General features: G+C 47.2%; 1 protein-coding gene across 5 annotated transcripts in view; it reads left to right on the top strand.

Moving 5' to 3' along the window:
- dennd4c (DENN/MADD domain containing 4C) overlaps positions 1-18,971 on the top strand; it is a 287,047-nt gene that overhangs the window by 56,847 nt on the left and 211,229 nt on the right. For 3 of the 5 annotated variants that reach the window (XM_072516945.1, XM_072516946.1, XM_072516944.1), the window contains exon 2: positions 2,678-2,994. The exons of 1 other annotated variant lie outside the window; for it this stretch is intronic. In XM_072516945.1, the coding sequence (XP_072373046.1) occupies positions 2,690-2,994 (305 nt within the window). In that variant the 5' untranslated portion in view covers positions 2,678-2,689. Of the gene's footprint in view, positions 1-2,677; positions 2,995-15,221; positions 15,621-18,971 lie in introns of those variants that run through there. One more of the 5 variants, XM_072516947.1, reaches the window with a different exon arrangement.

Genomic DNA, 18,971 nt, shown 5'->3' with positions numbered 1-18,971 from the left:
GGCTGATCATCCAACTCAATAGCCTAATCCTGCTTTCTCCCCATAGACTTTGATCCCATTCTCCTCAAGTGTTATATCTAGCTGCCTCTTGAATATATTCAATGTTTTAGCAGCAACTACTTCCGGTGGAAATGAATTCCACAGGCTCACCACTCTCTGGGTGAAGAAATGTCTCCTCATCTCTTTCCGAAATGGTTTACCCCGAAACCTCCGGCTTTGACCCCTGGTTCAGGGCACGCCCACCATCGTGAACATCCTCCCTGCATCTACCCTGTCTAGTCCTGTTCGAATGAAGTCTCTGAGACCCCCTCATTCTTCTGAATTCCAGAGAGAACAATCCTAACCGAGTCAATCTCTCCTTGTATGACAATCCTGTCATCCCTGGAATCCGTTCTGTAAATCTTTGCTGCACTCCCTCAAGAGCAAGAACGCCCTTCCTCAGAGAAGGAGACCAAAACTGCACACAATAGTCCAGGTGTGGCCTCACCAAGGTTCTGTACAACTGCAACAACACATCCCTGCTTCTATACTCTAAACCTCTAGCAATGAAGGTCAACATACCATTAGCCTTCTTTACTGCCTGCTGCACCTGCATGCTTACCTTCAGCGCTTCAGCAACTGGTGTTCAAGGACACGCAGTTCCCCCTGTGCACCCCCCCCCCCCTTCCCAATTTACAACTATTCAGATTGTAATCTGCTTTCCTGTTTTTGTTTCCAAAGTGAATAACCTCACCCTTATCCAAATTATGGTGCGTCTTCCATTGATTTGCTCACTCATCCAACCTGGCCAGATGTAGGATCTCTGCATCCTTGTCACAGTTCACACTCCCAACTTGGTATCATCTTCAAACTTTGAGATGTTACAATTTGTTCCCTCGTCCAAATCATTAATATATATATATTGTGAATAGCTGTTGTCCCAGTACTGTTCCCGGTGGCACCCCACTAGTTACTGCCTGCCAATTTGAAAAGGACTCATTAATTCCTACTCTTTGTTTTCTTGCTGCCAACCAGTTTTCTATTCACCTCAGTACATTTCCCCCTATCCCATGTGCTTTAATCTTGCACAATTATCGATTTTGCAGGACTTTGTCAAACACCTTCTGAAAGTCCCAAGTATGCCACATTGACTGGCTCCCCCTTGTCAACTGTACTGATTACATCTTCAAAGAATTCAACAGATTTGTCAAGCATGATTTCTCCTTCATAAATCCATGCTGACTCTGACTGATCCTGCCACTGCTTTCCAAATATTCAGCTCTAAAGTCCTTGATAATGGATTCATGAATTTTCCCCGCTACAGGTGTTCAGTTTACTCGTCTATAATTCCCTGTTTTCTCGCTACCTCCCATTTTGAATATTGGAGTGACATTAGCTACCCTCCAATCTGCAGGGACGGTTCCAGAGTCTCTAGAATCCTGGAAGATGACCATCAATGCATCCACTGTCTCCAGAGCTGCCACCTTAAGCACTCTGGGATGCAGATCATCAGGCCCTGGGGATTTATCCACCTTCAATCCCATTAATTTTCCCAGCACCATTTCTCTACTAATATTGATCTCCCTCAGCTCTTCCCTCTCATTAAACCTTTCATTCTCCATCATTACTGACATTAATGGCTTCTAATAATTTTCAATAGACAGATAATAATAATAATCTTTATTATTGCCACAAGTAGGCTTACATTAACTGCAATGAAGTTACTGTGAAAATCCCCTCGTCGCCACACTCCGGCACCTGTTCGGGTAACTGGCCGGTTTTCTCTTTCTGAATAAAGGAGTTAGGTTTGCTATTTTCCAATTTAGTGGGACCTTCTCTGAATCTGGGGAATTTTGCAAAATTAAAACTAATACTGTCAACTGTCTCCTGAGCCGCCACTTTCAAGACCCTGGGATGAGTTCTTTCTGGAACCGGGGTTTGTTAGCCTGCAGTCCCAACAATTCATTCAATACCACTTCCCTGGTGTTTGAAATTTTTGAGTTCCTCCCTCGCGTCCATTAACTGACAAACGTCTGTTTCTGACACGTTACTTTTATCCTTTATAGGGAAGACTGATGCAAAGTACCTGTTCCGCCATCTCCTAGATTACATTTCAATTCCCCAGATGCACTTTCTGTAGGACCAATGCTTACTTTGTTAACTCTTAAATATCTGTAGAAACGTTTGCCATCCATCTTCATATTACTAGCTATCTTCCTCTTGTACTCTTAATTTTTCCCTCCTTATTAATCTTTTTGTTATTCAACGCAACTTTTGCTAAATTTTTCATAAATTTAGAGTATCCAATTGTTTTTCCAATTAAGGGGCAATTTAGCGTGGCCAATCCACCTAGCCTGCACATGTTTGGGTTGTGGGGGCGAGGCCCACGCAGACGGGGAGAATGTGCAAACTCCACATGGACAGTGACCCGGGGCAGGATTGAACCTGAGTGCTCAATGCCATGAGACAGCTGTGCTAACTGCTGCGCCGCCATGCGACCCTGCAACTTTTAGTAATTAAAGACATGATGTCAGAGCTGAAACCAGCCAACGTTAATTGCACCGAAAACAATTACGATTTTAAAAAGAAAACAGTCACCAAATTCACCTGAAATTATAATTTCTGCAACCTCTGCGGTCGGCTTATGTATTTTGATGAATTGCTAAGTTTCTACTTTTATTCTCTCATTGCTCTTAAGGAACACTCAGCCATGATAGAAGATAAAGGCCCAAGAGTTAGTGACTACTTTGTAGTTGCAGGATTAACTGACACATCTACACCGTTGGAGCAAGAAATTGCAATCTCAGAGACTAAGTCAACAGGACCAAAAGCACCAATAACAGATCTCGCTGTGATAATTAAATCAGCAGGAGAAAATGTTCCTGAAGGCTATACTTGCATTGAGAGCACCCCCACAGGACTTCAGGCAAACTTGAATTTTGGAAGCTTGAAAAGTCCAGAAATGCATCTTTGCTACAAAAGAGGACGGGAGAAACCACCTCTCATTGACATTGGGTAAGTTACTTTATATTTGCAAACCTTCTTGGGCTGAGGAGTGGTGCAGAGATGAGAAAATAACATTTGGTTCCAATATATTTAGTTAAACTGCAACTGTGTAGTTTATTGGCAGTCAAGTGGACATTACTGCAGTTCATCCTAGCCAGCTAACATTTTCACTTTACTGTTCAAGTTCTGGAGACTTGGGTTCTGATTCTAGGTTTGCAGGTTCATGCTGATTTTGGGTGATCCAACTGCAATAACACAATACAGTAATTGGTCAGTTAACCAGTTTGATTTGCCTTGATCAAGATCAACTGTTATTTGAAATGTGTGACGCACAAATACTTTCAACAGGGAGTTAATGACTCTGGTCTGTGCTGTCAAATCACATTACAAGCAACCAAATGTAATGTTGTAAGGGTGCCACATAACCCAGTCTGAATTTTAAATGAGTTTCATCTGCATTTTCCTCCTTTTTTGGAAACATTAAAAAATCCAATGTATCTTTTTCAAAAAATACAATACAGCTCACCATACTCGCACAGAAGCCGTTATATTTCCTGTCTTACTTTTGACTCAAACCTAGACTTTCTTGGAGATCCTAGCATCTGTTTGCGTAGTCCAGTTGCGTGAGTGTGCAGATGTTTGGTCCGTTGATTAAAGTTTAAATTCACTTGACCAAATTTTTCTCTTCAAAATGTTGTTGAGCATTTGGGAGCTCAAATGTCTGCAGGAACTCCAGGAAATGAGCCTGCTTTTATTGGAGAATATTGGTTCAGGAGGGACATGAAACAAGCTCATTAAATGCTATGAAACCGGGATCATGATGAGACCAGACTATTCAGTATTGACCCAATGTTAAACAGGGGAACACCAATTCAAAATTCACCATCCTCAAATGTAAGCTGAGCTGATGATTTTTCTGATTTCCGATCTAAATACATGTGAAAGACTTAGGGGGCGGGGGGATAGCACTGGGTGTCAAGCCAAGAAGACATGAACGAAAGAAAGAAAAAAAATATATCTCTATCATCCTGATTACTTTATGAAATTAACAAAAAATAGAATGAACAAAGGCGTTGCACTGACTGAAGCCTTAACTGGCTACAGCTCACAAGGAATTTCTGGCCTTCAGAAAAGCCGCAGTAACATCGCTATGTTTAAGGATGAGCTAATGCCACATGTGACTGCAGAAAACAAATTCCAAGTTTTAAAAAAGGCCTCTTTACATTTCTGAAGCAAAGTCGTGGGCAACAAACCATCTGTAAGGACAAAAGACCCTGAAGCATGTGGTAAACTTATTAATGGATGAAACGGTAACCATCTCAAGAATTCTGACCAGGAATATGCACCCTTCGTCCAAACCAAAGGGAAGAAGTGGCAGTTATGTCACGTAACCCTTGCCGCCACACTGCTGGAACCTGTAACATTGCTTTGTGAACCGAAAAGAGGCAGTCTGCCACCTCCTGTCAACACGAGCAGCAAAACCAGAGCTCTATCCAGGTTTAAATGATCTGGCCCTCATCTACTGCATATGTCTGAATTTTGTACCAAAGCCTACTACAAGACTAATTGAACCCGACATACTTCTCCCATCATGGACGTCAGCACTGCTGGGAAAGTGGATTGCCTGTATCGGTTTCAGCCTGCTAACCTCTTTGAAGGAATACACCATTAGACTTTTGATTCTGGATTCGTGTGAAACAATAAGTCTGTCTTTGTCAGTGGTCTATACCCTGTAGGTCTTTCTTTCCCTTCTCTTTTATTAGATAAATGCTTAAAAAAAAAACGGGGGAAATGTTATGAACCCTCTTCTCGTGCTTTGAGTGTGTAAAATAAACTAACCCTATGAATTTGTAGGATATTAACAGAGGATTGGATCACTCCAAAACTGAAGGCTTGGGAAAAAGATGCCACCACTTATAAAGGCGGACACCTTTCTGTTTACAGGTGGTTAGAAATCGGAGCTGTTTTAAATTGGTCCCCCGCCTGTCTGTAACATGGGGCAGAAATTACATGATGTTTATTCCCGTTTCTTGTGCTGACGTCTGATGGGGATTTCCTGCTTGTTTACAGTTGAGAAACAAACTTTAATATACTGTCATCTTATGTTTGCCACTTGGGACTGATGCATTATCTTTTGTGTTGGATTTGTACCAACATTTTCCAGGAATGTTTAGGCCAGAGTGTTTAATTTTTTAAAGAAAATTCAGGATGTAGGACATGGATTAAAGTCATTGTTAGGTAGATTATAAAAAATGTCAGGGCTATCACGGAGCTTTGCTTCCCCCGTTCACCCTTTGATCTCCCTGCGTGTGAGGCTCCCTTCCTTCCTGCGCCCGTTTTCCCGCTATAATTTCCATAGCGGGCGAAAAACCCGCGCTTTCCTCTCGGCCCCGCCCCCATGGCGCAGTTCCCTCATTCCCCTTCCCTGTCCCTTTTCCCACCGGTGCCCACAGTTCTTCGTGTGTCCCCCCCCCCCCATCGGGGGGAGAAAAATTCCCCGTCCAACATTGCTATACAGTAGCCCTCCCCTTTCCCCACTTTACAATTCTGTACCACCACCTCGCTGCTTCTCTCCAAACATCAAACTCTCAAATCTAGTCCAGTTTCTCCTCTTGGATGAATGTCCATGCCTCCTCCGCCGTCTCGAAGGAGTGGTGCTTGCCCTGATGCGTGACCCACAGTCGCGCTGGCTGCAGCATCCCAAATTTAATTTTCTTCCTATGGAGCACCGCCTTGGCCCAGTTAAAGCTCGCCCTCCTTCTCGCCACCTCCGCACTCCAGTCCTGATACACACGTATCACCGCATTCTCCCATTTGCTACTCCGTGCCTTCTTGGCCCAGCTCAGGACCATCTCTCTGTCCCTGTAGCGATGGAACTTCACCACTATTGCTCTTGGTGTTTCCCCTGCCTTTGGTCTTCTCACGAGGACCCGGTACGCTCCCTCCACTTCCAGGGGGCCCGTTGGGGCCTCAGCTCCCATGAGAGTATGGAGCATCGTACTCACATACGCCCCAGCATCAGCTCCCTCCGTTCCTTCGGGGAGACCTAGAAGCTGTAGGTTTTTCCTCCTCGAGCTGTTCTCCAGGGCTTCCAGCCTTTCTATGTACCTCTTGTGTAGTGCCTCGTGTGAATCCAGGCTGGGGTCAAGCCTGTGTCTCCGTTTTTACCACCAGTCCCTGTATCTCATCTTCATTCTCGGCTGCCTTTGCCTTCACTCCATGGAGCTCCATCGCCTGGACCTTTTGTGTTTCCTTCAGTCCCTCGATTGCCAGTAACATCGGCGCCAGCACCTCTTTCTTGAGCTCCTCCACACATTGTCGGAGAAACTCCTGCTGGTCCGGGCCCCATACCATCTGGGCCCCATACCATCTGGGCTCCATCGACCGCCATCTTGCTTCTCCCTTCTCTTCTCTGCCGCTGCTCCAGAGGACCCTCCGCAATCTGGCCACTACCGCCGCTCCTTTCCATCCACACCCGGGGGGACTCCTTCCTTCGTCACCTCACACTGGGTTGGATCTGTCTGTCTCTCTATGTTAAACGGTGTCCAGATAACTTGATAATTTAAAAGTGATACCTGTTTTCTGTAAAGAATTCAAATCTCCTGTTTTGTTAAAAAGGGTTTTACTTGGATGTTGTTACTTAAAGTGAATCAGTACAAGGGAAGTTATTAAGGGTTAAATATAGAGTACTGTAGCTGTGTGGAGGGATGTATGTTTGTAGTTGATAAAAATGCTTATTGTCTGTGTTTTATAAAATGTTAATTGAATTTGTAGAATACACTTTTTTGATTATGTAAGTGTTTAAGGCCTCTGTTGCATAACACCTGAAGAGTGGGCCCTTGTGCTCCTCATAACCAAACTCTATAAACCGTTGTAGGTCAGGTGAACTCCATGATATGCTTTGGTGTTCTCGAAATCCTGGCCCATAACAATATCTTTCCCTTGTACTGAAATATTTTTGTCCGTATTAATCTTCTAATTTTAATTTGCTGTTCTTTATATTCTGTCGAGTGTGCCATCCTTACTTGCACAATCGTGTGCTTTTTCTCACTATCATTAACTTTTTTAGTTGACCACGCATGGTGGATCCACTCCTTGGAATTTTTCTTTCTCATTGGAATGTTACTATTCTGTGTATTCTGAAATATCCTGTTAAATGTCTGCCACTGCATCTGTTGACCTATCCTTTAATCTCAATTGCCAGTTCACTTTAGCTAGCTCTGCTTTCATGCCCATGTAATTGTCCTTATTGAAGTTTAAGATCTCCCTCGAGGAAGGTAAAATTGAATTGAATCATATCATTGTTGCTAACTAGGGGCATCATTATTGAGGTCATTAATTAATCATGTCTTGTTGCGCAATACCAGGTTCTCGTATAGTAACAAGTCTTACAACACCAGGTTAAAGTCCAACAGGTTTGTTTTCAATCAAACCTGTTGGTCTTTAACCTGGTGTTATAAGACTTCTTACTGTGCCCACCCCAGTCCAACGCCGGCATCTCCACATCAGGTCTCACATAGCCTGCTCTCTGGCTCCAGAACGTGCTGCTCGAAGAAACCTTCCCTAAAATGCTGAACTCATCTAAGCTATTTTTTCCCAAACAATTTTTCCAGTCTGTATGTGATTAAAGTCCCCCACTATTATCACCGTACCTTTCTGACAAGCTCCCATTATTTCTTCCTTTGTACTCTGCCTGATCATGTGGCTCCTGTTAGGAGACCTGTACACCGTCCCCACAAGTGACTTCTTGCCTTACGATTTCTCATCTCTACCCAAACCACGAGTACATCCCGGTTTCCATCTCTTATTGTGTTAACACTGGGTTTTTTGTAAACATTTTATTGAGGTATTTATGGTTTTATAACAGTAACAGAAGAAACAGTGTACATACAAATATAAACATAGTGCAAAAACCCGTCATCCTCTCTCACAGGTCCCACCTTTTCTAGCCTCCGACTCTGCACTACACTACACCCCCCCCCCCTTTCTGTTGACGGTTAATTTTCCATAAGAAGTCTACGAACGGCTGTCACCTCCGGACGAACCCTAACATTGACCCTCGGCAAACTTTATTTTCTCCAAACAGAGAAAGCTAGCCATGTCAGACAGCCAGGTCTCCGACTTCGGGGGCTTTGAGTCCCTCCAAGCTAATAATATCCATCTCCGGGCTACCAGGGAAGCAATGGTTAGAACGTCTGCCTCTTTCTCCTCCTAGATTCCCGGGTCTTATGACACCCCGAAAATCGCCACCTCTGGACTCTGCGCCACCCTTGTTTTCAATACTTTGGACATGACCTCTGCAAACCCCTGCCTGAATCCCCTAAGCTTCGGGCATGCCCAGAACATGGTTCGCTGGTCCTCCCACACACCTTGCGCACCTGTCTTCCACCCCAAAGAAGCTGCTCATCCGGGCCACTGTCATGTGGGCCTGGTGAACGACCTTAAACTGTATCAGGCTGAGCCTGGCACATGTTGTGGACGCGTCGACTCTGCATCTGCCCAGAGACCATCCTCTAACTCTCCACCTAACTCCTCTTCCCATTTGTGTTTCAGCTCCTCGGTCTGGTGTTTCCTCTGACCCCATAAGCTCCTTATAAATGTCTGAAACCCTCCCTTCTCCCACCCACATTCTGGAAACTACCCTGTCCTGTATCCCCCTTGGTGGTAGGAACGGGAAGGTTGAGACCTGCCTGCGTAGGAAGTCTTTCACCTGCAGGTAGCTAAATTCATTCCCTCCCATAAGTTGAAATTTCACCTCCAGTTCCCTCCAGCTGGGAAAGCTCCCCTCGATAAACATATCACCCATCCTCTCGATCCCTGCTCTCTGCCACCTCCAGAACCCCCCATCTAACCTCCCTGGGGCAAACGAGAAATTATTGCAAATTGGGGACCAGACCGATGCTCCCACATGTCTCCTCCATTGCCCCCAGACTCGGGGCCGCGACCATCATGGGGCTGGTGGAGCAGCGTGCCGGCGGGAACGGCAGAGGCGCTGTTACCAATGCCCAAAACTAGTGCCCTTACAAGATGCCGCCTCTACTCGCTCCCACACTGGGGGAACCCCCCCCCAAACACCACCACCTGATGTGCTGGGTCTGCGAGGTCTGCGTTTACTGCAGCAGAGGGAGAGAGACGGGCTTCCAGCACTTGAAGAAAGAAATGCAACTCTATTTTATTAAACTCTCAACTATTAAACATGCTTGAACTGTGGGTTGACACTATGCTGAGTTGACTGGAGACCTGAGGCTAACCTGACCAGACTATCTTACTACCACATGGTGGATGTTCTAGTTGTTGCTCACAGGCTCTGACTGTCTCAGAGGCTGCATCCCGAGAGAGCGGGAAAACTAGTGCCCCCTGGTTATATCATAGAATTTACAGTGCAGAAGGAGGCCTTTCGGCCCATCGAGTCTGCACCGGCCCTTGAAAAGAGCACCCCACTCAAGCACACACCTCCTCCAATCCCTCCCCTTAACCTAGTAACCCCAGTTAACCTTTTTGGACACCAAGGGCAATTTATCATGGCCAATCCACCTAACCCGCACATCTTTGGACTGTGGGAGGAAACCGGAGCACCCGGAGGAAACCCCCGCACACACTGGGAGGATGTGCAGACTCCGCACAGACAGTGACCCAAGCCAGAATCGAACCTGGGACCCTGGCGCTGTGAAGCAATTGTGCTATCCACAAGGCTACCGTGCTGCCCACGGTATATAGTGGACGTGTCCTGTCTGGTGATTGGCGGCTGTGTTCTGTATGTTCATTGGTCATCCTTTGTGTCACTCATTGTCTATCTGTGCACCATCATATACTTGTGTGTATATTATGACACCACCCACTTCCTAAAAGGGGTTCGGCTCAAGGGTTCACCAGGCGGTGGCGACCGTTCATTAACTACCTCGCAGAACGATAAAGGAAATGGGAAGGTAACAGCAGCAACCCAGGGAGGGGGGGGCCTCGGGTGGGTCCTCGGGGGTCCTCGGGGGTGTTTTTGTATAGATATTTGTACTTGGTTATGTATATTGGATTGCTTGATTTTATTATTTGGGAGAGCTATTATTTTTGTTATGGCAGTTGCCATTTGGTTTATATAATATTTATTTATTTGTTAAAAACGGTCACTGTTATTTATGTTGTTTTATTGTTGTAAAAAGGGAAAAACCTTTGTACTGTTTTGTTTGGCCGAAAAATTTGAATAAAATATATATATATATTTTTAAAAATAGCGGGGAGAGGGGGAATCCCTGCCTCATCCCCTCGTGCAGCCTAAAATAGCCCAATGTCAGCCTGTTCGTCCGAACACTCGCCACGGGCGCCTGATACAGCAGCCTGACCCAGTCAATGAAGCCCCGACCAAATCCAAACCGCCCCAATACCTCCCACAGATAATCCCATTCCACCCGGGCAAATGCCTTCTCTGTGTCCATTGCGACCAGTACCTCCAGTGAGCGGCCGAGAGTGAAGGAGTTTTCCTTCTACTCTCTCGTGCGTAAAAAGTGTACTCCCGGGTTGACTTTTTAAAATCCTGAACAGGGGGTAGTCCCTACCTTCTGGGGGCATCATGATAACATTCAACAGCCTTCTTAGGTTGGCCACCAAATGCCTCCCCTTAACAAATCCCGTCTGGTCCTCCCCAATCACGTCCGGGACGCAGTCCTCCATCCTTGAGGACAAGATCTTAGCCAACAATTTGGCGTCTACATTTAATAGGGAGATCAGTCTGTAGAACCTGCATAACTCCAGGTCCTTATCCCGCTTCAGGATCAATGAGATTGTGGCCTGTGACATCGTCGGGGGCAGCCCCCCTCTCTCCCATGCCTCATTAAATGACCTCATCAGCAGTGGCCCAAGCATCCCAGAGAACTTTTTGTAAAACTCCACTGGGTACCCATCCGATCCCGGGGCTTTACCCGACTGCATGGCCTTTAGCCCATCTGCTACTCTTTCAACCCGATCGGGTGCCCCAGCCCTTCTACCAAGTGTTCATCAACCTTCGGGAACTTGAGCCCCCTGAAGAATTGCCTCCTCCCCTCCAGCCCAGCTCGGGGTTCCGACTCGTACAGCCTGCTGTAGAATGCCTCGAACGCTTTATTGACCCCAGCTGAATCTCCGACCCGGTTCCCATCTCTGACCCTTACTTTCCCAATCTCCCTGGCCGCCTCCAGCTTTCTAAGCTGCTGCGCAAGCATTCTACTGGCCGTCTCCCCATATTCATAGATCGCCCCCCCGTTGCATCCTCGGCTGCTCTACCGCCTTCCCTGTAGTTAACAAGCCAAACTCCACCTGTAGCCTCCGTCGTTCCCTTAGAAGCCCTGCTTCTGGAGTCTCCGCATACCTACTGTTGACCTGTAGTATTTTCTTTATCGAGATCAGCTCCTCTCTCACCACCGCCTCCCAGACCACCGCAGCCGAAGCTTCCCCCGTGTAGTGCGGATGCATTTCGTCAGCCGCCCACACACCTCATCAGCTGAAAGTCCCATGTCCAGCCTCCAGTGCGGGCGCTGACTACTCTCCTTGCTCACCTGTAGGTCAACCCTGTGTGGGGCATGATCCGAGATTGTGATCACTGAGTACTCCGTGTCCACTACCCCTTGTTCAGGATTAAAAAAAGTCAATCCGGGAGTACACTTTTTATGCACGTGTGAGTAGAAGGAAAACCACTCTCTCTCGGCCGCCCAAATCTCCATGGGTCCCCCCCCCGTCCCCCCCCCGCTCCCCAACTGCTCCATAAACCCCTTTAGCTCCTTTGCCATTGCTGGCACCCTGCCTGTCCTTGAGCTAGACCGGTCTAGCCCTGGGTTCATGACTGTGTTGAAGTCTTTCTCTCTCCTTTCCCCCCCCCCCCCCCCCCCCCCATAACCAGCTTATGCAAATCCAGGTCCGGGATCTTCCCCAACATCCTTCTTATGAACTCCACATCATCCCAATTCGGCCCATACACATTCATGAGTAGCACCTGCAGCCCCTCCAGCTTTCCACTGACCATTATGTACTGACCCCCCACATCTGCAACTATTCTTCCCGCTTCGAATGACACTCGCTTATTAATCAGGATCATGACCTCTCTAGTCCAGCCCCAAGTGGAAGACCTGTCAGACCCATCCCTTCCTTAATCTGACCTGGTCAGTTACTCTAAGGTGCGTCTCCTGCAACATTGCCACGTCCGCCTTCAGTCCACTCAAATGCGCGAACACGCGTGCCCTCTTAACCAGCCCGGTTGGGGGTCTTCTCTTCTTTCTCCCCGATCAGCCATCCCCTTTCTCGGGCCAGTCTCCAGCCCATTCATCTGCAGCCTGCCCCCAGGCATCCTCATAGCCAAAATTCTCCTTTCCTAGTAATGTCCTTGTATGTCTCCTCAATGCCCTCCCTTATGCGATCATGTTCATCCTGTAATGTGATTACCAATACGCTAGCTGTGGCCAACCTAGTGTTTAATCCGTTTCTAACCTGACCTCCCTGCTCATGTTCTATTGCTTAGCTAATAAAAGAATCCCATATTACCTGGGGGTGTAGGTTGCCTGGGAGTGGGGGGAGTGGGGGGGGGCAAAGGGGCTCCGCAGGTACAACATTTCTAGTTTGGTGGGGAGAGTGAAAGCTGGTCTGGCAAGGTGGGACAGTCTCCCTCTGTTACTGGCGGCTCGGGTACAGGTGATTAAAATGAACGTGTTGCCGCGATTTCTGTTTATTTTTCAATGTCTGCCAAAGGCTTTTTTCAGAGAGATTGAGGGAAGGATTACGTTGTTCATATGGGGAGGGAAGGTGGCCTGAGTTAGAAAGGTGCTGCTTCAGCGGGGAAGGCAGGCAGGGGGGGTTGGGTCTTCCGAACCTGATGTATTACTACTGGGTGGCGAATGTGGAGAAGGTGCGGAGCTGGGTCAGAGTTGTTGATTCTCAGTGGGTCAGAATGGAGGAGAGTTTGTGCAGGGGGTCGGGATTGAAAGCACTAGCAACAGCGCCGCTCCTGATAGCCCTTTGGGGTAGTACTCGGGGAGTCCGGTAATAATAGCTTCATTGAGAATTTGGAGGCAGTTTCGCCAACACTTCGGGTTGGGGGCAGGGTCAAGGGAAATGCCGATTCAGGGGAACCACCGATTTAAGCCAGGGAGGTGGGATGGAAATTTTCGGAAATGGGAGGAGAAGGGGATTAAGGCACAAAGATTTGTTTCTTAGGGGTCGGTTTGCAGGACTGAAGGAGCTGGAAGCGAAGTATGGGCTGGAGCAGAGGGAAATGTTTAGATACATGCAGTTTCGAGATTTTGCCAGAAAGGAGATGCAGAACTTCCCGGAGGAGCCGGTCTCCACATTGCTGGAGGAGGTGCTGACGACGGGGACTGGAGAAGGGGGTAGTGTCAGTGGTTTACGGAGCTATTTTGAAGGCACCACTGGAAGGGATCAAAGCAAAGTGGGAGGAAGAATTGGGAGAGGATATGGAGGAGGGGTTCTGGTGTGAGGTGCTCCGGAGAGTGATGGCCTCCACCTCGTGCGTGAGATTGGGGCTGCTACAGCTGAAGGTGGTATACAGAGCACACCTCACGAGGGCGAGGATGAGCCGATTCTTTGAAGGAGTAGAAGATGTGTGTGAACGTTGCGGGGGGCCCCCGCTAATTGCGTTCATATGTTTTGGTCCTGTCCAAAGCTAGAGGATTACTGAAAGGCGGTTTTTAGGGTAATTTCTAAAGTGGTGCACGTGAAACTGGACCCGGGCACCCGGATGGACATATTCGGGGTGTCGGACCTACTGTTTGGGGTTTGGTGGGAGGATGGGATCGCTGTTATTGATATGGGGATTGACATATTTGTTACAGATTATTGTTTATTGTTGGTGGGTGTAAATTTGGGAGAAAATGTGAAAAAGGAGGAGAATAAGGAAATATCAAAAAAAAAGAATCCCATATACCTTAACCACTTTATCCAACTGTCCTGTTACCTTCAGGGATCTGTGGACACTCCATTCCTCTACACTCCTCAATAGCCTGCCATTTATTGTACATTGCCTCACTTCTCTGAAGTGATTTCCATTTGCTACTTTTCTGCCCACCTGGAGAAGTTCAGTGCTCTATTTCTAGAGCTTCCTTGTTATCAATCACACAAGCAATTTTTGTATCATCTGCAAACTTCTTCGTCACGCCCTCTATATTTGTCTCAATCATATATACCGTTTAAAGCATTGAATCCAAGTAAACTGTATCAAACACGCTGCAATCATTTATCTTCCTTTTGTTACCTGTTCAGAAAATTAAATAGGGTATTCAAGCATAACATTGTTTCATTCAAAAAAAAAGTTGACCGCAGTTGACGGTTCCTTTCTAAATGATGATTAACACTCCACCTCAATATTATTCAAATAATTTACTCACCCTTGAGGTCAAGGCTGTTGTGCAATTATTCTGGTTAGGAAGGGATAGTCTGCCATGTTAACAGATTCCAGTACACTCACCATGGGTGTATCATGAGAGGGTTGAAAAATGACTGTCGGTCCTCTGCTGTTTGCATCTTTATTTCTCTTGCCGTGAGGCATTTCATTCGACCTGGCAATTTTTTTTGTATTTGTATTTGTACCTGCTTTGAGATGCGAACCCCTTAATGTTCTCCTCCTTTGTTTATATTGTTTAATATTTCTCACTCTTTACGGCGTTTGCAGTGTTCCTGTCTTTTCTGAAGATCTTTGAGTTTTTGATTTTATTTGCTAGCATTTTTTTTATGCTCTCGCTTTGTTTTCCTAATTTTTATGATTTCACCTTTCCACTTTTTTCTATCCTCTTGGGCTTTCTGAGGTCTTGGTATTTGATGTAAACTTCCCTTTACTTCATCCTTTCCTGGGGCCCTTTATTTGGGAGTATCACCCTTTCACTTTTTTTTGGCCCTATAGCAGTCATTTTCAAACCCGGAGTTGCGACCTGTGGTTAGGTCGCTGGCGGGTTTAGGAGGGTCGCTGGCCCATGCGCCGTGGTGTTCCCGATCTTGGGGTCCTGCGCCACACGTTCCCGATTGCGGAAAGTAGTGTACAATGGCATAATCAGCTTTTAGAAATGTCGGCCATGACTGGCTTTCAGAATGCCGGCCATTCTGCATATGTGCGCAGGCCCGGAACCCAGCAGGGCAGAACGCCGCCTCCTGAAGTCAGCGCGCTGACCCAGGAGCAGATGTTTTTTGTTGCGTGGCTGGAGTCTTCCTGCCTGGAGCGGTGGCAGAGAACAGGTCATGCATCATGCGCTGACATCAAATGTTCTGGACACGAGAGAGATTGTTCCATTTTGCAGCTGCCAGTAAGTGCTGATGTGAACTCCAGGGCCTGTGGTGAACAACTCATGAAGGATAAGCTGAAATCAGGAACAAAGCGGCATAAACATCACTTTAGCTATGGGTTTATTATTTGTGTCACTGCAAATCTGTATTCCAAGGTCACATGTGCTACATGCAGGGAAGCACTGGCAAATTAAATTTTAAAACCCTCAAAGCTTCAAAAGACATTTGAAGACTAAACATGACGAGTTCGAGGACAAACCTCTTTATTTTTTTCAACGGATGCAGTGAGATCTTAACTCATTAGCTGAAGTCATTATGAGAAATATAACATTGAATAACAAAGCAAGTGAGGATGTGAGGACCGGGCAGGCTCGCCTGTCACATTAAAGGTAAGTAAAAATGGTGAGTTGCAAAGTTCGGGCGGCGTGGGACATGAAGGTTTGCCAGTGTGGGTCACGAAGGTCGGCCGATGTGGGTTCCGAAGCATGTTGGTTGGTTAAAAATGGGTCCTGGGCAAAAAAGTTTGAAAGGTGCTGCCCTATACTGTCTCTCAGGTTGACACTAATTTCCCCTATTGAGAACTTTTACTGCTGGCCTATCTTTGTCTTTTTTCATAACTACACTAAATCTAACTAATTGTGATCACTACCACGAATACCTCTTCCACCTGCCTAGCTTCATTTCCTGAAACAAAGGCTAGAACTGGCCCATCTCTTGGGTCTGCTACCTGTAGCCTGTTTCTTTTAAAAAAATCTCCTAATAATCTTTTATTGTCACAAGTAGACTTAGGTTAACACTGCAATGAAGTTACTGTGAAAAGCCCCTAGTCGCCACATTCCAGCGGCTGTTCAGGTTCACGAGGAAGAATTCAGAACGTCCAATTCACCTAACATGGGCAGCACGGTAGCATAGTGGTTAGCACAATTGCTTCACAGCTCCAGGGTCCCAGGTTCGATTCCCGGCTTGGGTCACTGTCTGTGCGGAGTCTGCACGTTCTCCCCGTGTGTGCGTGGGTTTCCTCCGGGTGCTCCGGTTTCCTCCCACAGTCCAAAGATGTGCAGGTTAGGTGGATTGGCCATGATAAATTGTCCTTAGTGTCCAAAATTGCCCTTAGTGTTTGGTGGGGTTAATAGGTTATGGGGATAGGGTGGAGGTGTGCGGTTGGGTAGGGTGCTCTTTCAAAGAGCCGGTGCAGACTCGATGGGCCGAATGGCCTCCTTCTGCACTGTAAATTCTATGATTCTAACATGCATGTCTTTTGGGACTTGCGGGAGGAAACCGGAGCACCCGGAGGAAACCCACACAGGCACGGAGAACGTGCAGGCTCTGCACCATGACCCAAGCTGGGAGTCGAACCTGGGACCCTGGTGCTGTGAAACCACAGTGTGAACCACTGTGCTACCTTGCCGCCCATGTGAATAGATTTCCAAAAGTTCTGCACCCTCTTAAACACCATTGCTATCTGATTAACTGTAGGGTAGCTGCAATCTCCTAATTACCCTGTTGTTTTCATCGGTCAGCAATTTGTTGACATGTTTATTTCTATATCTCCCTAGAACTGTGAAGGCTTTCAATCCAAACCCAGCAATGTGATGGCCCTTTCCTCGTTGCTGGCCTCGAACAGGTTTCGGAACAGCCTGACAAACTGCCCCCAAGTATCCAGGAAGCCTTCCTCTGACCCTCGGATGGCATACTTAATCTTCTCCAGGTGGAGAAATTCTGAAAGGTCAGCGAGCCAGTCTGCAGCTGTGGGTGCTGTTGATCGCCAGCCGAGCAGGATTCTCCGGCATGCGATTAGGGAAGCGAGGGCGTTGACCCCCCTTCCACATGTGTAACTCTGGCTGCTCCGATACCCTGAAGATTGCCTCTAAAGGGCATGGCTTCACCCTCTCCCCCATAACCCTGGACATTGCTTCTGAGAAGGCTGCCCAGAACCCAGCAAGCTTGGGGCAAGCCCAAAACATGTGGGTGTGGTTGACCGGGCCCCTCTGGCACCGCTCACATTTGTCCTCCACCTCCGGGAAGAACCTGCTCATTCGGGTTCTGGTCAGGTGTGCTCTGTGCACCACTTTGAGCTGCATTAGGCTTAGCCTTGCGCAGGGGGAGGTGGAGTTCACCCTGCTCAGTGCTTCGCTCCAGAGTCCCCAGCCTACCTCTATCCCCAGTTTGTCCTCCCATTTTTGTCTGGTCTCGTCCAGTGGAGTCCCGGCTCTGTCCAGTAGCTGTCTGTATATTTTCCCACATAGCCCCCCCTTCTCGTTGCCTGTGCCTACCAGGTCCTCTAGTCGTGTGGTTTCTGGGGCCCCGGGGTACTCTACTGTCTCTTGGCGGAGGAAGTGTTTTATTTGGAGGTGTCTCATTTCCTGTCCTCTTGCTAGCCTCCACTTGCTCGTCAGTTCGTCTAGTGTCGCCAGTCTGTGGCCTACGTAGAAGTCCCTGACCGTCAATGTGCCCCCTTCCCGCCTCCATCTTTTGAAGGTGGTATCCAAGATGGCTGGGGGAATCTGTGATTGCCGCATATGGGGGCCATTTTGGCTATCCCAAAATGTTATCTCAGCTGGGTCCACGTTCTCAGCATGGCCGCTACTACTGGGCTTGTTGTGTATCTTGTTGAGGAGGATGGGAGTGCTGCCGTGGCCAGGGCCCGGAGGGTCGTTCCTTAACAGGATGCCTCCTCCATTTGTATCCAATCTGTGTCGGGTTCTTGTACCCATCCCCTCACTATTGTTATGGGCGATGCTTTTCAGAACCCCAAAATGTATCATGGAGTTCAACAAACCTCTCCCTTTAATGGATTTGTTGCTTTTCCTAGCACACTGCTTTTTCCCTAGGTGTGGGATTACAATTATGGACACGTGGGTTTTTAAACACACAACACTGTTTATTCCATGAACTCAACTTAACATCTTAAATAAACATTGGATCTCTTAACACCCCTTACTTCAAAGATAACTCAGAAAATATTGCAACAGTAAATAACTCCTTAAAATGTTCCTTCAAACTTCCAAGAGACTTAACACCTTTAAACAAAATCACGTCAGGTTAAAGGCTTCACGATTATAAGTTTAAATCACCCAAATGATCCAGAGATAGTCTTTCATGGCAGAGATCCAGCTCACTGCAAAACACACCCCCAGCTCTTTTCCTCCAAACGGCAAAACTAAACTGAAAACTCAAAATGGCTGACCTGAGCTCTGCCCCACCCACTCTCTGACATCACTGTTTTCTTTAAAGGACATTGCTTAAACATCCATGTCTTAAAGGTACTCTCACATGACACTACCTGCCGTTGCTGCCTGGTTGTAGTATTGTAGCTTTGGTAAGCCCAAACCCCCTTTGATTTTCCTTCTTTGCAGTGTCTGTTTGGAAATTCTCAGGTTCGTACCCCCCCCCCCCCCCCCCCCCCCACACACACACACACACACACAAACGCCATGATTAGACTGTCTACGTTTTGGAAAAAGGCCTTGGGGATGAAGATCGGAATGGATCTAAACAGGAAGAGGAACCTTGGCAGTATGTTCACCTTGGCCATCTGCACTCTCCCTGCCAGGGAGAGTGGGAGTGAGCCCCACCTTTTGAAGGTCTCTTCTTACTTCCTCCACCAGGCTGGTCAGTTCCACTTGTGGACCTGTGTCCAGTCTCTGGCTGTCTGGATCCCCAGGTAGCGGAATCTGTTCTGGGCTGTTTTGAACAGGAGCCCCTCCAGCTGTCTCCCTCCCCCGTTTGGGTTCAATGGG

The sequence above is a fragment of the Scyliorhinus torazame genome, chromosome 9 (genome assembly GCF_047496885.1).
Source record: "Scyliorhinus torazame isolate Kashiwa2021f chromosome 9, sScyTor2.1, whole genome shotgun sequence".
NCBI classification, from domain to species: domain Eukaryota; kingdom Metazoa; phylum Chordata; class Chondrichthyes; order Carcharhiniformes; family Scyliorhinidae; genus Scyliorhinus; species Scyliorhinus torazame.
The sequence above is the reverse complement of the archived record's forward strand: the minus strand, read 5'-3'. Positions and strand labels throughout refer to the sequence as shown.